The sequence below is a fragment of the Lacerta agilis genome, chromosome Z, assembly GCF_009819535.1.
Source record: "Lacerta agilis isolate rLacAgi1 chromosome Z, rLacAgi1.pri, whole genome shotgun sequence".
Classification (NCBI taxonomy): Eukaryota; Metazoa; Chordata; class Lepidosauria; order Squamata; family Lacertidae; genus Lacerta; species Lacerta agilis.
The window spans coordinates 11,288,636-11,305,715 of NC_046331.1; the positions used below are offsets into that span (position 1 = coordinate 11,288,636).

At 48.4% G+C, this 17,080-nt stretch overlaps 1 protein-coding gene across 1 annotated transcript in view; it reads left to right on the forward strand.

Annotated features, from left to right (window-relative positions):
* The window catches only part of LOC117039890 (discoidin domain-containing receptor 2-like), a 28,803-nt gene extending 11,869 nt beyond the window's left edge, over positions 1–16,934 (forward strand). Inside the window, exons 8-17 of the mRNA XM_033137242.1 lie at positions 458–704; positions 1,961–2,059; positions 3,479–3,642; positions 4,278–4,473; positions 5,806–6,050; positions 7,156–7,277; positions 8,736–8,933; positions 14,846–15,080; positions 15,793–15,942; positions 16,598–16,934. Of these exons, the coding sequence (XP_032993133.1) occupies positions 458–704; positions 1,961–2,059; positions 3,479–3,642; positions 4,278–4,473; positions 5,806–6,050; positions 7,156–7,277; positions 8,736–8,933; positions 14,846–15,080; positions 15,793–15,942; positions 16,598–16,738 (1,797 nt within the window). The 3' untranslated portion in view covers positions 16,739–16,934. The remainder of the gene's footprint in view (positions 1–457; positions 705–1,960; positions 2,060–3,478; positions 3,643–4,277; positions 4,474–5,805; positions 6,051–7,155; positions 7,278–8,735; positions 8,934–14,845; positions 15,081–15,792; positions 15,943–16,597) is intronic.
* Positions 16,935–17,080: the final 146 nt, after the last annotated feature.

Here is a 17,080-nt window from a genome sequence, read left to right on the forward strand (position 1 = left end):
GCAATGTACTATTTTAGAGAAATTAACACAAAAAATTAAGGCAGCCAGGGTACACAAGATAAAGAACTCATTTGAGAAAATAATAGAAATAAGAAAAATGTCTGCTCTCTGCCTCCAATGTACCCTAACACTAGTGGACCTTTTGACCTTATATCTTCACCTCAGAACTGTAACCCATATACTGTATATATATGAAAAAAGAAAGAGTTAAGATAAATAGTAAATAAATAAGGTTACCAGTGTGTACAGTTATTGAACTGTCTTAAGCCTATTATGTTAACTCACTTTGCGTCAGAAAAATTAATAAGTATGTTTTTAAAAAAACAACCTCCATGAAGGTAGGGCCCTTGGCAGCCATGTTGCATGTCTCCTGCATTGGTAGCCATTTTATAACCCTCCCAGTCCTCTGAGGGAGAAAAGAGTGCTTGAACGTGGCCACTGCTGTTTCCAACTCCAGATCCATTGCAACAACATGTTTTCCAAGGGAGTGAAGATCTTTGAGAGGGTGGAGTGCTTCTTCAAGCCACGGCTGATCGCTGAGTGGGAGCCGGACCCTGTGGGTGTGGACACCGTCTTGGACGACAAGAACCCCAGCGCACGATTTGTGACCGTCCCCCTCAGTCAGCGTGTGGGAAAAGCCATACTCTGCCACTTCTACTTTGCTGACACCTGGATGATGATCAGCGAAATTTCCTTCCAGTCAGGTGAGCGGCCTTGGGAATAGCTTCATTTGTAAGTGCAGGATAATATTTTGCCTAGTATATATTGTGTTTCTTCCAGATGCACCTCAACAACTTCAAATTATTAATGATTATATTATTTATTGGGTTAAAAAAGGGTAAAGGACCCCTTGACAGTTAAGTCCAGTCAAAAGCAACTATGGGGTTGCGGCGCTCATCTTGCTTCAGGCCAAGAGAGCCGGCGTTTGTCCACAGACAGCTTTCCAGGTCATGTGGCCAGCATGACTAAACCGCTTCTGGCTCATTGGAACACCATGACGGAAACGCCATTTACCATCCCGCCGCAGCGGTACCTATTTATCTACTTGCACTGGCATGATTTCAAACTGCTAGCTTGGCAGGAGCTGGGACAGAGCAACGGGAGCTCACTCCGTCGCAGAGATTCAAACCACCGAACTTCTGATCGGCATGCCCAAGAAGCTCAGTGGTTTAGACACCTGCATCCCTATTTTATTATTTATTGGGTTTTTGTACCACCCCCGCTCCCACTTTATCTTCGCAACAACCCTGTGAGGTTGGTTAGACTGAGGGATATAAGAGTGACAGGCTCAAGAGAGCAAAGTTTTAAATAGGTGTAATCCCTGCCTTCCCACCCCTCTCCTCCCTCATCTTTGCTTCTCTTTGTGTCAAACTATGCATTGGAAACTCCTCAGGCTAGAGACCTGCTGTCTTATATGTCATAAAGCTTCATTGCTAAGTGGAGGTTATGAACTTTTGTCTCCCTGGGCCTGTTCTAACACGCTGTCCTCTATACCACACTTGTATAGGTGGTGTGTGAAGAATTCAGTTTTCTTATAATGTAAGCTTTCATTTAAAGAAGTATCTAGCCCTTATGATTGAAAATATGCATGACCAAAAAAAAGGGAGAGGGCTACAGAAGATGGCCTGGTCTGGAGTGCCATTAGCCAGTATGACCAGTCTGAGGCACTAGGGATAGGAAACCTGTAGTTGTTCAGATTTTGTTGCACTACAGCTCCATTCATCCCTGACTGTGGACTATGCAAGCTGCTGGGGCTGCTGGGAATTGGAGTCCAATAACAGCTGGCAGGCCCCCCTGTGGAAGGCCCCCCACACAGAAAATGAGATCTTGCTGTTCTCTAGCTGAGTGTCTGGGTGGCCAAGTTCTCTCTACCTGGCCCCGCAATGTGAAATGGCCAGGCTCTGAGCGACAGACTAATGTGTTTCTTGCCCACACCCTGTTGTCATTGCTTCTCCAGCAGATATGGATGCCAGTGACCCCATTACGGTCACTCTGGCCTCAGGCACAACCTCAGAGATACTCCCATTGGAGGAACTCAACGCAACAGAAGGGACTTGGCGTAAGTATGAGGCCGATTCCCATGCCCAAGGATCAGAGGTGCCAGCTTGCAAAGGTGATGGGGGTGGGCCCAACATCACATGTTTGGTGGAGCTGGGGGCAGAGCTGAACACTTTGGCTGCACGGTTTCAATGGCTAGTGGCTCCTTCTTTGCCTCCTCCTGACACCGCCACTGGCGGGAGGCTGCATCAACCCTCCTTTCCCTCTGTGGCAAGAGTAGGAGGAGGAGGAGGAGAAGGAGCCAGCTACTTGAGCTGCACTGCACCATGCTGTGCTCTGCGCTTGTGGGATATTGGGGAGGGGGTGGCCTCTACCTCCATAATATTGAGGGTGCTGAAAAGGGCTCAGACCCCAAGGAGCTGGTGTCCCTGCCAAGGATTTAGGTATGTCGGCAACTAGGTTGGCAAAGGGCATTTCCCCAGTTGAAAGCGTCTGGGACTTTTTTCAATTTAAAGGAATAGAAGCTATGTAGGTGAGATTGTTGCTTTTTCTACAACTACTGCTTTCCCTGGCTCTTACTTTTCTGATCACACTGCTCAGCATTTTTGTTGCAATATTTTGCTTAACATTCTATTGATTTTTTTAAAAAACCATTTGCATTTGTGTTCTGGCATGTGATCCACTTAGAGATTTTTTTTATATCCAGGCACCCTTTTTAATTCTGCATTCGTGATCATTTGTGCATTCTTTATATTGGAACACTTATACACCGTAATGGTTTCATTACCATTCCCTGGGGCAGACATCCAGCTTCATTTTCAATCAGCACATGTCCTGTAACTTCCTGCCGAAATCCTGTAAGCCCCTCCAGACACCAATAATGCAATAACATTGGGGAAGCATTTGGGAACAACTAATAAAGAGGAGTGATGTGTTGATGGCCCAGTATGACTGAAGCATGAATGCAGTTTTAATTTATTTCACCAACGACATATTGTAGAATATACCTGCAAAAAGTGAAACGAAAACCCCAAACACCAGACTTGAGGCATCCTAAGCATCAAAATGGAAGTCACATAACAAAATAACTATTCAAAGTTAGCCCTAATCCAGAGTATACCGATTGAAAATAATGGCCATGGCTAATTTATTGCATTTATACCCTCTTCCCCCTAAACAGCCCTTGGTTAAAAAACAAAAAGCAAAGTCTTTCTAAAACTGATTAAAATATTCTGGAAAAACTTGCAAAGAAAAATAACGGAAAGCAGTTACACTTGAAAACATTCTAAAAGCAATTCCAATTAAAACATAGAAACCTAGATCCTTTAATTTCGTTGGGTCTGCTCTGAGTAAGACTAGCATTCAACCTATTTAATTATTCTTCTATCTACTGCTACTGCCTGCCCTGTGGAATCTGCCACAAGTACAGTTATTTGATAATGGACTGACTGATTGATTGACCACCTCGTTGCCATTGCAGAGACCACCTCGCCACCTGCTGCAACGAGTCCTTGGGTGGCTCCGAAGGCAGAGGACTCCAACACCTCCAGTCTGGTCAGCTGCCTTGTGGCCATCATCCTGCTGCTGCTTGTCGTCATTGTTGCTATCCTGTGGAGGCAGCATGTCCAGATGCGGCTGGAGACGGTATCTTGTGTCCTATGGTAGATTGACTGGCTGCGGGAAAACTTCCCAGCACAGCCTTGTAAATAAGCCCACAAATGTTACCAGCCAGCAAATAAGCTTCCTCAACTATCAGAACGGGGGACAGAGAGCTCTGTTTCTCCTTCCCCAGCCAGCACACTCACCAGTGTAGAATTCCTTCTCACCAGTGGTAACCAGGCTAGTGCTTAAATGCAAGGCTATCCTAGCAACCCAAGCTCATCCCCAAGGAAGAAAAGGGGGCCAACCCCATGGTTGAGTGCATAGGTGTTCATAGGAACGTAGGAAGAGGCCCTATACCAAGTCCAGACTATTGGTCCATCTAGCTCAATAATGCCTACGCTCAATGCTATTTTTCTAGAAAAAGAAGTGTTGGAAATAATCATGAACGTCTCCCTTGTTCTGTCATAATGGCAATGGTGCCCACTTGAAAGGTGGCTGCCTAGACTAACTGTCAGCAGTTCTCCAGGATTTCAGACAAGGACCCTATCCCAGACCTACCTGGAGATGCCAGGGATTGAACACTGCCAATTTCTAATAGTGGGAGTAGATTGCAGTCTCCTGGGAGTTGGACATGCCTGATGTAGAGGGTTCACCAGCTTTCTCCTCTCTGCCCTTAGGCTCCTCGGCGGATCCTGGAAGAAGACGCCACCGTTCGGCTGTCCTTTTACAGCTCCAGAATTGTCAACGGCCAGACACAGATCCACCAGACTAACCCCACCTATGAGAGGGTCTTCCCACTGGACCTGGAATATCACCAGCCCATCACCCTCCTTCAGAAACTGCCTGAGCTCTCCCAAAGCGCTGAGGACTCAGGTAGGACCATCTGCAGTGGCAGTAATGCATTTCAGAGCACACAGATTGGGCTGTGTGGACTCTGAACTATGTCTGGCTCTACCAACAGGCAGGGTGAAGCATATACTTATGTGCTCTGCCTCTGGCTGACAAAGATACCTCCTCCTGTATTGGGGGGGGGGGGGGAGTTGTCTCTGCCCATCTCTCCGTTGGCTGGAAGCAAAATCTTTTAGAGACAACCCTATCTCCAGTTTCATTTCCTGACATTTCCACGGTAGGTCGACTGCCGGGTACTCTAGGCAACACAAAAGAAAGGAGGCGGGAGCGCCATCTTGGGAGGGCTTTTTTCAGGAGCAGAGCACCCCTGCATTTCTTGATGCTTCAGGCAATCCAGCATTTGCTGGAGATCAGCGGGGATCTGGCCACTACCCTATTCTCATTATGGTCTCAAAGAAATCAGGAGTATGGAGGCCAAACCTGGACCTCAAGAACAGGGGTCAGCAAACTTTTTCATCAGGGGGCTGGTCCACTGTCCCTTAGACCTTGTGGGGGGGCAGACTATATGGTTTTTTTTGGGGGGGATGAATGAATTCCTATGCCCCACTAATAACCCAGAGATGCATTTTAAATAAAAGCACACATTCTACTCACGTAAAAACATGCTGATTCCGCAGACTGGATTTAGAAGGCGATTGGACCGGATCCAGCCCCCGGGCCTTAGTTTGCCTACCCATGCTCAAGAGGGTATCTCACCCAAAATAAATTCCGGGTGGAGACCTTGAAGACCAGTCCAAAGGGTCTCAGGCCTAGGGGCCTCATTGCTTCCCTGGACCAGACTGAGGCCTACTCCAACATACTTGTCCACCCAGCCATCGCAGATTCTGTGTTTTGGGTCAGCGATTGGCCCAAAAGCCCAGGAAAGTTCTTGAAGGCAATGATAACTGTAGTGGCCCATCTAAGGAAGAGGGCAATTCATTTCTTCCTGTACATGGACAATACATTGTCCCAGTTAGACTTGCTCCTGCAGGCCATGAGCGATGTAGCAGAGACCCTAGACCAGGGTTTCCCAAACTTGGGCATCAAGTTGCTTTTGGACTACAACTCCCATCATCCCTAGCTACCAGGACCAGTGATCAGAGATGATGGGGATTGTAGTCCAAGAACAGCTGAAGTTTGGGAAACCTTGCCCTGGACTGTCTGCAGCATCACTGTCCAAAGGCGGAGAGCTTTACTAGCTGAAAAGTGGAATAGAAATACCCGCAAATGAATTTAACAAAACAGACTATCAAATGTGATGTGTTGGGGTTTTGGTTTTTCAATGAAGGGAACTTCCCCCCCTTTTTGTTGTTCTAGCATGTAGCGGTGACTATGCCGAGCCAGACATCACCAAGTGCACCCCTCACCAGGGATTCCAGAACAACGTCCCCCACTATGCAGAGACGGACATTGTAAGCTTGCAGGGCGTCACGGGAAACAACACATACGCTGTGCCAGCCATCACAGTGGACTCGTTGACCAAGAAGGACATCACTGTGGCTGAGTTCCCAAGGCAGCAGCTGCGGCTCAAGGAAAAGCTGGGAGAAGGGCAGTTTGGGGAGGTATGTGTTTATTTCTTTTTCCAGATATACTTCAATTTGACACAATTTGGCTTGAGGGCTGCCAATTGACAAGGCTGTGCAAGCTGCATTTCCCCAAAGAACACAAAAAAGAACCTTGAGAATTATAGCCAGCTCAGAGATTCTTCTTGCAAATGCCAGCTCTCCTTGAAAGAGGGCAGCTTTGTAGTCCTTATGAGGTTGAGAGAGAAATCCTCTCAGCCAGACAGAAGGGTAGCTGAATCTCATGCCCAATGGTTGGGGTGAAGCTATGATCCTTGTCCCTAACTCCTTATCACTAGCAGAATAGCAACAGGTGTGTGTGTGTGTGTGGGGAGCAAATCTGCTCCATTCACATAATTTATTCATGTCTCATCTGAGCCCAGCTTTTCTTGGCGCAGAATTTGGGTTGCATGTGTGCCAAATTAGTGCAGAGTACATGAGGGTTGTCAGAGAATTCCCCTGGAAACAATAACGGGTGAGTAGAATTTGCCACATTGCACATATTTGTCTGAGGTCAGGAACAGAAATCACTCAAGGGGATACAAGCAATATCCACTATCATCATTGTTTTTTAATCCACAAACATTACAGAAATAATTGCATTACTTTCTGCTTTGTTTTTGATGCCCCCCTTTCACTGATATGCATTGAAATTAATTACGTTCATTTTTACCTTTGCGAATTGCATGACAAGTAACATAGGATTTAGCAGAAGCTGAACTGTAGCGGAACAGAAACAGTGCTGACAGCGACAAACTCTGGAAATCTCTGCCTCCTTATATCCATAGAGCACACACATTGGAGCAGTGATGATTAAGGAACAGGGTCTGAAAAAATATATGAGAGAACAACTGTGAACAACTACCGGACTCTTGTGCATCCTGGGCCCTCCTAGCTAGATCTAGACTTTACCATTATCTCCAGATAGTCTAAGAATTATTCTTTAGGTAGATTGCAAGAGAGTTAATTAGCTACCTGCTCTAATACGCACCTAACATGCTTGTGGGTAAAATGGACGGTATGGATAGGGCATTGAGAGGAGTCTACTTCTCTCCAGCTCTGCCTGACAATTGCTCTAAAATTGGTTTTGTCCTTTCCCGCAAAGGTCCACCTGTGCGAAGCTGATGGTCTCCTGGAATTCTTGGGTCGTGCTTCCTCAGAAGCCTCCAGCCAGGCAGTTCTGGTAGCTGTAAAGATGCTGAGAGCCAATGTCACCAAGACAGCCAGGTGAGCACAAGCTGTGGTGCCAATCCCGGAGAGACTCTGCTCTCATGAGGGATGGCGGTTTGGGAGAAATCCATTCACTTGTTATTGCTGCTGCAAGTTCCAAAGATCTCAGAAGCCTGCTCTGCAGTAACTCTGAGCAGTGGTTTCAATGTGGCTGCCCCTATTCTGTGGGGACATAATTCCTGTAGATAAACAACAGGGACCCACCAACTGCACTTTCCAGAAACAATTGAATATATATGTATTTAAAAGAAAAAACCCTAACCCTAAAAGCAATAATAAAAACAGTCATAAAAGCAGGAAGAATAAATTACAGGGTAATAAAATAAAAATCACGGAAAGCATTAAAAAGAATGAGTGGAGTAAAAGAGACCCCATAGTGGAATACAGAGTTTTTATTTGTACCAAACATATAAAATAATCATGAATGTTGCCAAATAAACTCATAATTTCAGTCAGTCATTCATTTTTATTTTATTTATTGGACCTATATGCAGCCCTTCATAAGATTTCAGGGTGGTCCACAGGATAAGAATGCAAGGTAAAAGCACAAAGAAATAGTTAAAACGAAAACAACAAAAACAATAACTCCCACAAACACATTAAAAAGGCTGTAGAATATTAATCAGCCAAAGACCTAAAGAGGAATGTTTTCCCCTGGTGCCTAAAGATGTATAATGAAGGCACCAGGTGAGCCTCCCTGCGGAGAGCATTCCACAAATAGGGAGCCGCTGCCGAAAAGGCCCGTTCTTGTGTTGCCTCCGTCTGGACTGCTCTTGGAGGAGGCACAAGGAGAAGTGCCTCAGATGATGAACACAGAGTCTGGGTTGGTTTTTATGGGGAGAGGTGGTCCTTTCTGAGCGGCCTGCTTCCAGAACTTGTGTACATAGTTACATCCCACCCACCACCCACCTCCGAAAATAAGATATATTTGTTTTGACAGACTTTCCCAGATTGACAAACAGGTCTTTGTCATTAGTATCTATCTTTCGTTTCATAAAATTTATACACCTCTTGATTGTAAAAAAAGCTCAAAGCAAAGTGGTTTGCGAAAAATTCCAAGGCTGTTTACATTTTGTGTGGTTTTAGTTTTGTTTCAAATGTACTTACTCTTGTGTGGGTTTTTTTTCGCTGTTGTTTGCAGTTTTTGTTGAACATTGCCTTGAGACAATTGTACAGGTGACAATTAGTATGGTGCTGTTGTTAATAATTTTAGTGCAGACGCACCTGTGGAGGGTTCTGAGGGCTCAGAGTGAAGGGGTGTGGCCTCTGTGAATTCCAAGGGCCAGGCAGCCCTGCAGGGCTTCATTTAGCCCCTGGACCTGAGGTTCCCCACCCCTGCGCATCTTGTCGTTGAGCAGTCTCTTGATTGGCTAAAACACATTGATAAATTGACTTAAGATGTATTTCATCAGGTGACTGGCCTACTCTCTTTATGTGTCCTTTCCTTGTTCCAAGGAACGATTTCCTGAAGGAGATCAAGATCATGTCCCGGCTGAAGGACCCGAACATCATCCGCCTGCTGGGGGTTTGCGTGAGGGACGATCCGCTGTGCATGATCACCGAGTACATGGAGAATGGGGATCTCCACCAGTTCCTGCTGCAACGCCAGAACAGAAGCACCTTCACACTCTCCAACAACATTCCCTGTGTTAGGTGATGGAGGGGAAAGGGCAGTGGGCCGGGTTTAGAGAAGAGCAGGTAGCCCCCCCCCCCTGTGCTGTTCCTGCTGGGCCAGACCAATGGCCTGACTAGGCCACCATGCTGCTGCCCACAGTGGCCAAATTGGCCTTTGGGAAGCCCACAAGCAAGCTATAAGGGAAATAGCTACTGGTGTTTTGTGGCATACTGATTCCAGATGTGGAGGCTGCATATAGCAATCATGGGCAATAGAGTCAACCCTGCCATTAGACAGAATGAAGCCCACAGTAGCCAACAAAATGCCTGTGGGAAGCCCAGCTACTGGTATTTAGTGGCAAGTGCACACCCCTCCCCACCACATAGTGCTAACTATGGAGGTGGAGGCTGGATGTAGCCCTCGTGGCTACAGATAGGAGAGAAATTCAATTCTGTTCACATTTTGTAGAGGTTTGGAGCTTTTAGAGTTAACAAGCTCAACCGGTTGTCCCACCCACAGGAGGAAGAGCGTCACCGGATGCTCTGTGTACTGTTGTACTTTGTAATGTGATACTTTCTGTTTCTGTTGTCCGGAGAACGGAGAAGGGAGAAGACGGCAAAATGTCTTGCGTCTCTCCAGGAATGTAGATTTATGCCTTGTAAAATAAAGCTTCTAGATTAGAAAGAAGCCGGACTCTGTTGTCTGTAATATGCTGGCATACACAACCCCGCTGCGTGAGAGAAGATAAGAGAAGATAACTCTGCTGAATAGCACAGGAGACGGCAGCAAGGAGAACGTACAGGAGAGGTACGTGCGCTGAAGGAAGTGTGCCGGGCTCCAAGGTGTACTAAGGTTGGTTTGAAGTGTTTCCAACAATCAAAAACACTTCAGGTTATGGATCCAAGCTTTTCCCCATTCTGGATTGATTCTGGAGCAGTTCCAAGGATCCAGAACGTGTGTGCCAAGCTGAGAAGTGCCTCCCTGGTTTGGACTGTGATGGAGCACCCAGGAAAGTTTGCTTTGCCAGCAGGAGCATTCAGCAGTCTGCTGAATGGCTCAGAAGCCTAAAACCTGCTGCCAGAGGTTGGAAGGCAGCAGGGAAGCCCAGATTGAGGTGTGCCCAAGCAGTGTACCCTCTCTGGTGAAACCCCCATCTGTGGAGCCGGGTGAGAAGCTACAGATTCGTGAGTACGCTACCCCTGGGCAAGATGGAGGGAGCCATAGCATTCCCAGCAAGGAGGAGGGAAGCTTTTGTTTGCAAGCACCTCCAGCCTCACAGCTTCAATGCAGAGGGCTGTTCCCTGAGAGTGTTGATGTTTTGGCCAACGCCTGTGAGGAGGAAGGTCTGGCCAGTGCTTGTGAAGCCTGGAAGAAGACCCTAGCCCAGTTTCACGGGGCTGAGGGACTGGCTGAAGTGGCTTTGGAAAGCTCGCCCCCAGCTCGGCTTATGGCTGTTGAGAGGCAACAGTGCCATGGAAAGCAGGAGGGGGGCCAGATCGCCGTGGGCTTTGCTCCCAGAAAGGGAGGGGCTGTTTCCAAGTCTGAAGCCAGCGTAAAGGCCTTCATTGTGGACCTGTGTTTTGGCACGTAGCCTGCACCTGGTCTTTTGTTGACGTGCATGGCTGAAGATAAGGCCAAGGACATGACGTGTGGTACTGGCCATGAGAATCGCAACAGCTCTACCACAGCCCAGGCGGAAGAGGATGCCTACTGTTGTCGTGCAGTTGCCGTGGCAACGAAGGCCAACCCTGGTGGGCTGCGAGTGATGAGTGCCTGTGCAGCGTCTCTTTGCATCGTCATCGTTCCTCCTGGTGGACATGTGAGGAACTGCGAGTCTCCTTCTACAGAGCAGTTCAACGTACTGGCTGCTGCAGTCGAGAGGCAGTTTGTGACTGTTGGATGCAAGAGACAGTTTGTCGTGCTTGAGACAGTCTCTGCAGGTCTTAAAGGGACAGAACTGGCGTTTTCTGTGGCTGTTGACATAACTCTGTATTGTTTGTTTATGTCAAACCTTCTGTCCAATGTTTTTGCTGTTTGCTTTGTGCTTATCACCTGTTCTGATTGCAGGGGTCAGAAGTTGCTTCTACGCGTGAAAGGCAGCCAGGACGGGCTGTTTGCTGTTAAGAAGTCTCAATCCAGAACAGGGGGAGGTGGCGCTGATGGAATGTTTGCTCAGCGCACCAGTGTGCCCGTGCACCACTTATGTTTGTGTCAGTGGTACCAAAGGCTGGCAAGTCGCCACTGGGACAGTGTGCTGAAGCAGCCTGAGTTCTCTGAAGGGTGCAAGTTAAGGGCATGTAACAGCTTTCTTGATTGCAGGGTTTGCAAGGTCGAGGAGTCGACATCCAGCTACCCCACGTCTGAAAGGGAAACCACGCGTCCCTTTTCCCTGGTTCATGTGGCTGTTTCTGAAGGGATGCCAGAAGCTAACCTGGGGGGAGCGTGTTGTTCTGAGTGTTTGGCTGATGCTTTCTCTCGCCACATGTGGTCTGCGTTGCTCAAGGAGGCAACTGAGGCAGCACCACTGGTTGTAGTGGAACAGCAGGTTTCTACTGGAGTAGGCTGTTCACAGGTCCTCAGTGAGAGGGGGAGTAAGCACAGTGTGACTAACCTGCTTTCTTCACAGGTATGTGGTCTTGCAGAGAGGCAGCAAAGGATGCTGCATGCTGCCACTGAAGACATACTCTTGGATGCAGAGCTTCCACAAGGGTTCTGGGTGGAACTGGGTGGTACCAAGGTTCCGAAAGTGTTTTTCTGTGGGTACGAACCCAGCTTGCATAGCTGGAGGTTAGTTAGCCCAGATAGTGACCAGACCCAGGTTCTAGTCAGCAGGAGTGCTGAATTCTTTGAGCAGAATGGATTGGAACACATCCCTAGAAGCCCTGATGTTCTGGATGGTCCTGTCAGTGATGGACAGGCAGATACGCCACCTGCTGGTGGCGGTGGTTGTCCAGGTGGATCAGCCCCAAGAGGGGGTATTGCTGTGGCTTTAGCACCTGCTGGTGGCTCGGGCCGAGTTCCCGGCCATCACCAGGGTGCAGCGCAGCTAGTGGTGACTCCAAGGCAGCAGCCTGGGAGTGCACCCGCAACTCCTATGTCACGGACTAGGAGTCAGGCCACGCATGGTGACTCTTTGTGTGGCAACTCTTCTCCAGGAGAGCCTGGCGCAGGTCTCGTCCTGGTGCAAGAAGGGGGTTCTTTGGCAGTGAAGCAGGAGCCCAAAGACGCGCCAACGTCATCCTTAGGTGGTTCAGTTAGGATGCACAGGCGCAGCAAGTCTGTAGGTGAGATGCCTGACGTCAAGGACGTGCAGGTGGAATCCAGTGCAACTGGAGCAGAGGGAGAATCTGAAGTGGTATCACAGCAGTCTGCACGATCCACTGAAGGGATTCTGCCCGAAAGGTTCACGGCCACTAGCGTGAGTGCTTGTTTGGTTCAGTGTGAACCGGAGAGCCTTGTGAAGGTTCAATGGGTTTCTCAAGGTGAGGCCCAGAAATGGCAGGATGCCATGGTAGAGCAGGTAAGCTCAATGAGGTCTTTGGGTGAGTGCACAACCACGACGCTGTCAGAAGGTCGTTGGGTGTGCAGACTCAAGACGGCAGCAACTGGCGAGTTGCAGTGCGAGGCTAGGTCAGTAGCCAGAGGTTTCACTCAGGAGGAGGGGGTCCATTGTTCCGAGGTACTGGACGCGCCCTCTCTCAGAGGCGAAACCACGCGCATGCTGTTAGCGGTCGCGACTCAAAGCAGCTTTGAGGCAAGCCACTTTGGTTTGGGTGCCTGTTTGGATTCCGACCTGGATGAGGAGAGGTACGAGGTACCTCCGCCAGGGTTCGAGGACAACAGGCTGAATCAAGTGTGGAGTTTGCACGAGGCAATCACTGGCTTGAAGGAGTCAGCCAGAGATTGGTCCTCAGGCATGCAAGAAGCTTTGAGAAAGCTAGGTGTCAGCCAGAGTTGTGCTGATAGCTGCCTGTTTCTGGCAGGAGTAAGTCCAGAGCAGGAGTTAGTTCTGCAGTCCGGTGCGGACATGCTTTACCTGGCGAAGTCCAGGGGACAGGTGCAACGGTTCGCAGAGGAGCTTGGTCAGTCTTTCCAGCTCAGGAACCTAAGCCCTGTCGGTGTTTACCTAGGTGTGCAGGTAGACAGAGCCGAAGACGGTAGTGTCTTGCTCAATCAGACTGGCAAGGTAGTGCAGTCGTTGAAGAAGTTCAGAGTGTCTGAATGTGCTAGTGTCAGAACACTCATGGAGACGTGTCTAGGTGAGGACAGTCAGACCGGGGAACGCTCTGAGTTCGAGAGCCCCGAGGTGTTTAGGTCAGCTCCTGGGAGGCTGTTGTTTCCTTCCTAGTTGAGCAAAACTGACATAGCAGTTGCTGTGGATCTGTTCAGCAAGGAGGCTGCAAATCCCAGTATGCATGCCTGGAATGGCATGGTGAGAGTGCTCCAGAGTTTGCAGGAGACTAAGGAGTTTTGCCCGGAGTTGTCAGCTACCGGTGAGCCCCAGCTCACGCGCTGGTGCGACGGCGGTTGGGCAAATTCCGAGGACAGGAAATCTGTGTCTGAAATGGTTGTACAGTGTGGAGGAGCTCTAGGCGGGCTGAAGTCCCGGTGCCAGAGCCTCATTGCTCGTTCTCGTGCAGAAGCCAGGTACAGTGCGTTGTCAGTGCTTTGCAGGGAACTGGAGTTCTATAGGTGTTTGGTCCAAGAGATCTGCGTTCAGAGTTGCCTACCCGTGATGGTTTGGGAGGACAACCAACTCTGTTTGTTGGTGGCAGAGTCTGGACAAGTCAAGGCCAGACCCAAACACCTAGACGTTCTCTTTCGAGACGTGTGCGTTCAGACCGGCTTGGAGAAGCTGAAGTACTGTCCTGGTCAAGTGAACCAGAGGGTTGGGTTCACGAAGCCCCTGAGCTTCCAACGTCATGGGGAGTTCTGTGAGGGTTTGTGTGAGGTAAGCTGCAAGCTTACAACGCCCCTGTGTGCGGGACAAGAGGGGGTGTAGAGGTTTGGAGCTTTTAGAGTTAACAAGCTCAACCGGTTGTCCCACCCACAGGAGGAAGAGCGTCACCGGATGCTCTGTGTACTGTTGTACTTTGTAATGTGATACTTTCTGTTTCTGTTGTCCGGAGAACGGAGAAGGGAGAAGACGGCAAAATGTCTTGCGTCTCTCCAGGAATGTAGATTTATGCCTTGTAAAATAAAGCTTCTAGATTAGAAAGAAGCCGGACTCTGTTGTCTGTAATATGCTGGCATACACAACCCCGCTGCGTGAGAGAAGATAAGAGAAGATAACTCTGCTGAATAGCACAGGAGACGGCAGCAAGGAGAACGTACAGGAGAGGTACGTGCGCTGAAGGAAGTGTGCCGGGCTCCAAGGTGTACTAAGGTTGGTTTGAAGTGTTTCCAACAATCAAAAACACTTCACATTTCAAGGTGAGCCTGCAAAATGCTCACTCTCTAAAACAATGCGGGAACTGAAACACAGCCAACCTTTTGGAGATTTGAGTTCCTCCAGATTTTACAGTGCAACCCCCCAGCCAACTGATGGGTACAAAAATGCATTTTACTCAAGTGTGCAGATAAATGCATATATTACTTAAAAGATAATACATGGAATTCCTTTGTAGTAGTGGTAGTAGTAGTAGTAATAATATATTTCTTACACCTTGCCTAACCACTCTGGGCAGCTTCCAACAATGGGGCAAAATTGCATACCAAAAAAACATTCATATTGGGAGAAAATGGCACTAAGATACCAAATAATTTTCACGAGGAATATATATATATTCCACACCTGTATTTGTAGGTGTGGAGAACTGAACTTGTGATGAGAAAAGAGAGAAACTGAAATCAACAGATTTGCCCATCTTGACCTGCAGATATGGCAGAGGTTTGGTGGGATTGTAAAAGATCCTCCCTTGATTATCTCACCTTTCTCTTCATTTCTCAGTTGCCTCCACCTCCTGCTCATGGCTACCCAAATTGCCTCTGGCATGAAGTACTTGGCCTCCCTGAACTTTGTGCACCGGGACTTGGCCACACGCAACTGCTTGGTTGGGAACAATTACACCATTAAGATTGCCGATTTCGGCATGAGCAGGAACCTGTATAGTGGCGATTACTACCGGATCCAGGGCCGGGCTGTGCTGCCAATCCGCTGGATGGCCTGGGAAAGCATCCTGCTGGTAAGAGGCACAATATATTCCTGCTGTTGTTGCAAATGTATTTAAGACAAGAGTGGGGAGGAGCTTCAGGCATAGGGGGTGAACATGGCCCTCCAAGCCTCTCTGTCTGGCCCTCGGAATTCTTCCCTGGCCACACCCTTTACTAGCCCTGCTTTGAATGTTTTCGCCTCATGTCTGCTGCCCTATGAACTTAACTTCGTTATATACCACTGCAACTGTTTTGCTCCCTCAGAGGATCCTGGGATTTGTAGTGTAGTTGAGAACTATCTATTGGAGATCACTAGCGGGGGGCCCCCACCAGAACAACAATTCCCTGGCAGTCCTAGTGAGAGGTAATGGCTGCTAAACTGCTTCTAAATCTTAGATGCATCAAATCTGCAGCAGGGGGGTCTTGAGGAAAGCTAGTGAATGATGGGGGATCTGCACACTAATGCTATTTATGGTGTGATTTTGTTGCCTAGGTTCAGGGTTTGTGGCAAAGACAACTCCCAACCAAGGGCCAAAAGTAGCTCAGTCTTGATATAGGCTGTGCACACACCATAGATGTAAAGCACATTTTCCCCTCCAAAAGAATCCTATATTTTGTTAAGGGTGCTGAGAACAGTAGCTCTGTGAGGGGTAAACTACAGTTCCCAGGATTCTTTGTGGTGGGGAGGGATGTGCACACTGCTATGGCCTTCTGACACTGTGGCCTTCTTCTCTTTCCTCATAGGGCAAGTTCACCACGGCCAGTGACGTCTGGGCTTTTGGTGTGACGTTATGGGAGATGTTCACACTGTGCAAGGAGCAGCCTTACAGCTGGCTCTCTGATGAGCAGGTCATTGAGAACACGGGGGAGTTCTTCCGAGACCAAGGCCGGCAGGTACACAAAACAGATGTTCTGCACGGTGGGGACCTGGGCATCCTTTTGACGCTGGTGCTTTACATGTTGGGCTGAAGAGGGTGGGAAGTTGGTTTCTTCTCCTCTTGTATGTGCTGCTGGTGGTGTGTGGGCCCTGCTTGCTACCTTCTTCTCTCACTTCCTCAGTTTTTAATCACATCCAAGAGCTATTCCCTGGAGGAATGGCTCTGAGATCAGAGGTGGGAAATCAGTGTCTCATTTTCTGTGTGCTGCTATATGTGGTTCCTAGCTGCCCCCCCTTTCTCTTCTTTTATTGGCTTCTGATCCACTCTCTGGAGGATGGGCTCCAAAGCCAGAGGTTGGGTTGGTTAAGAGGGCAGGAAATCATTATTTCCTCTTCCTGTGTGTGATGCTGTGAGTGGCTCTGGCTACTATTACCTCTTCCTGTTACTTCAGAATCCCAGCCAGCTGCCGCTCACTGGAGGAAGAGTTCCAACCCAAAGCCTATAAGTTCTATGTTTATGTAGGATGGAGATATATATACACAAATTTAAACCAGTAAAACAGCAACAGTCCATTAAAGAGTAACTAGATGGGTAGCATCTTCAGCTCAGCCCAGAAATCTGTGGTTCCAAAATCCCTCGCCACTCTCACTCTTCTTTTCCTGCTCACACAGGTCTATCTGACTCAGCCACCCCTGTGCCCCAATCCTCTATTCTCCTTGATGATGAAATGCTGGAGCCGTGACATCAAAGATCGCCCAGCATTTGAGGCCATCCACCTGTTTCTGGTGGAGCAAATGGATGGTAGCATTTGACCTGCAAAAAGCACCCGAGGGACACAGTCAAGATACCCACCTGCCTCTTCTTGGCCTAAAACTTCCTAGCATTTTGGTTGTGCCCCCCTTGCCACATTGTGTGAAACCAGGTGGATTTCAACAGACAACTGAGGCGACAGTTGGGGTTATTATCTCTTGGGATTCCTTTGGAACTGGGTGTGACATGCCCTTTTTGCTGCGTATCGTACCATGGGCGTTTGCCATGACCAAAGAAATACGGCCGCACTTGAGGGGGCTTCACTGCCTTAGTCAAAATCCACTTCCTGTGACCTCAGCCATGGCCAAGAGACTCTCTGCGTTGAGGAAACACCTTCTCATGGG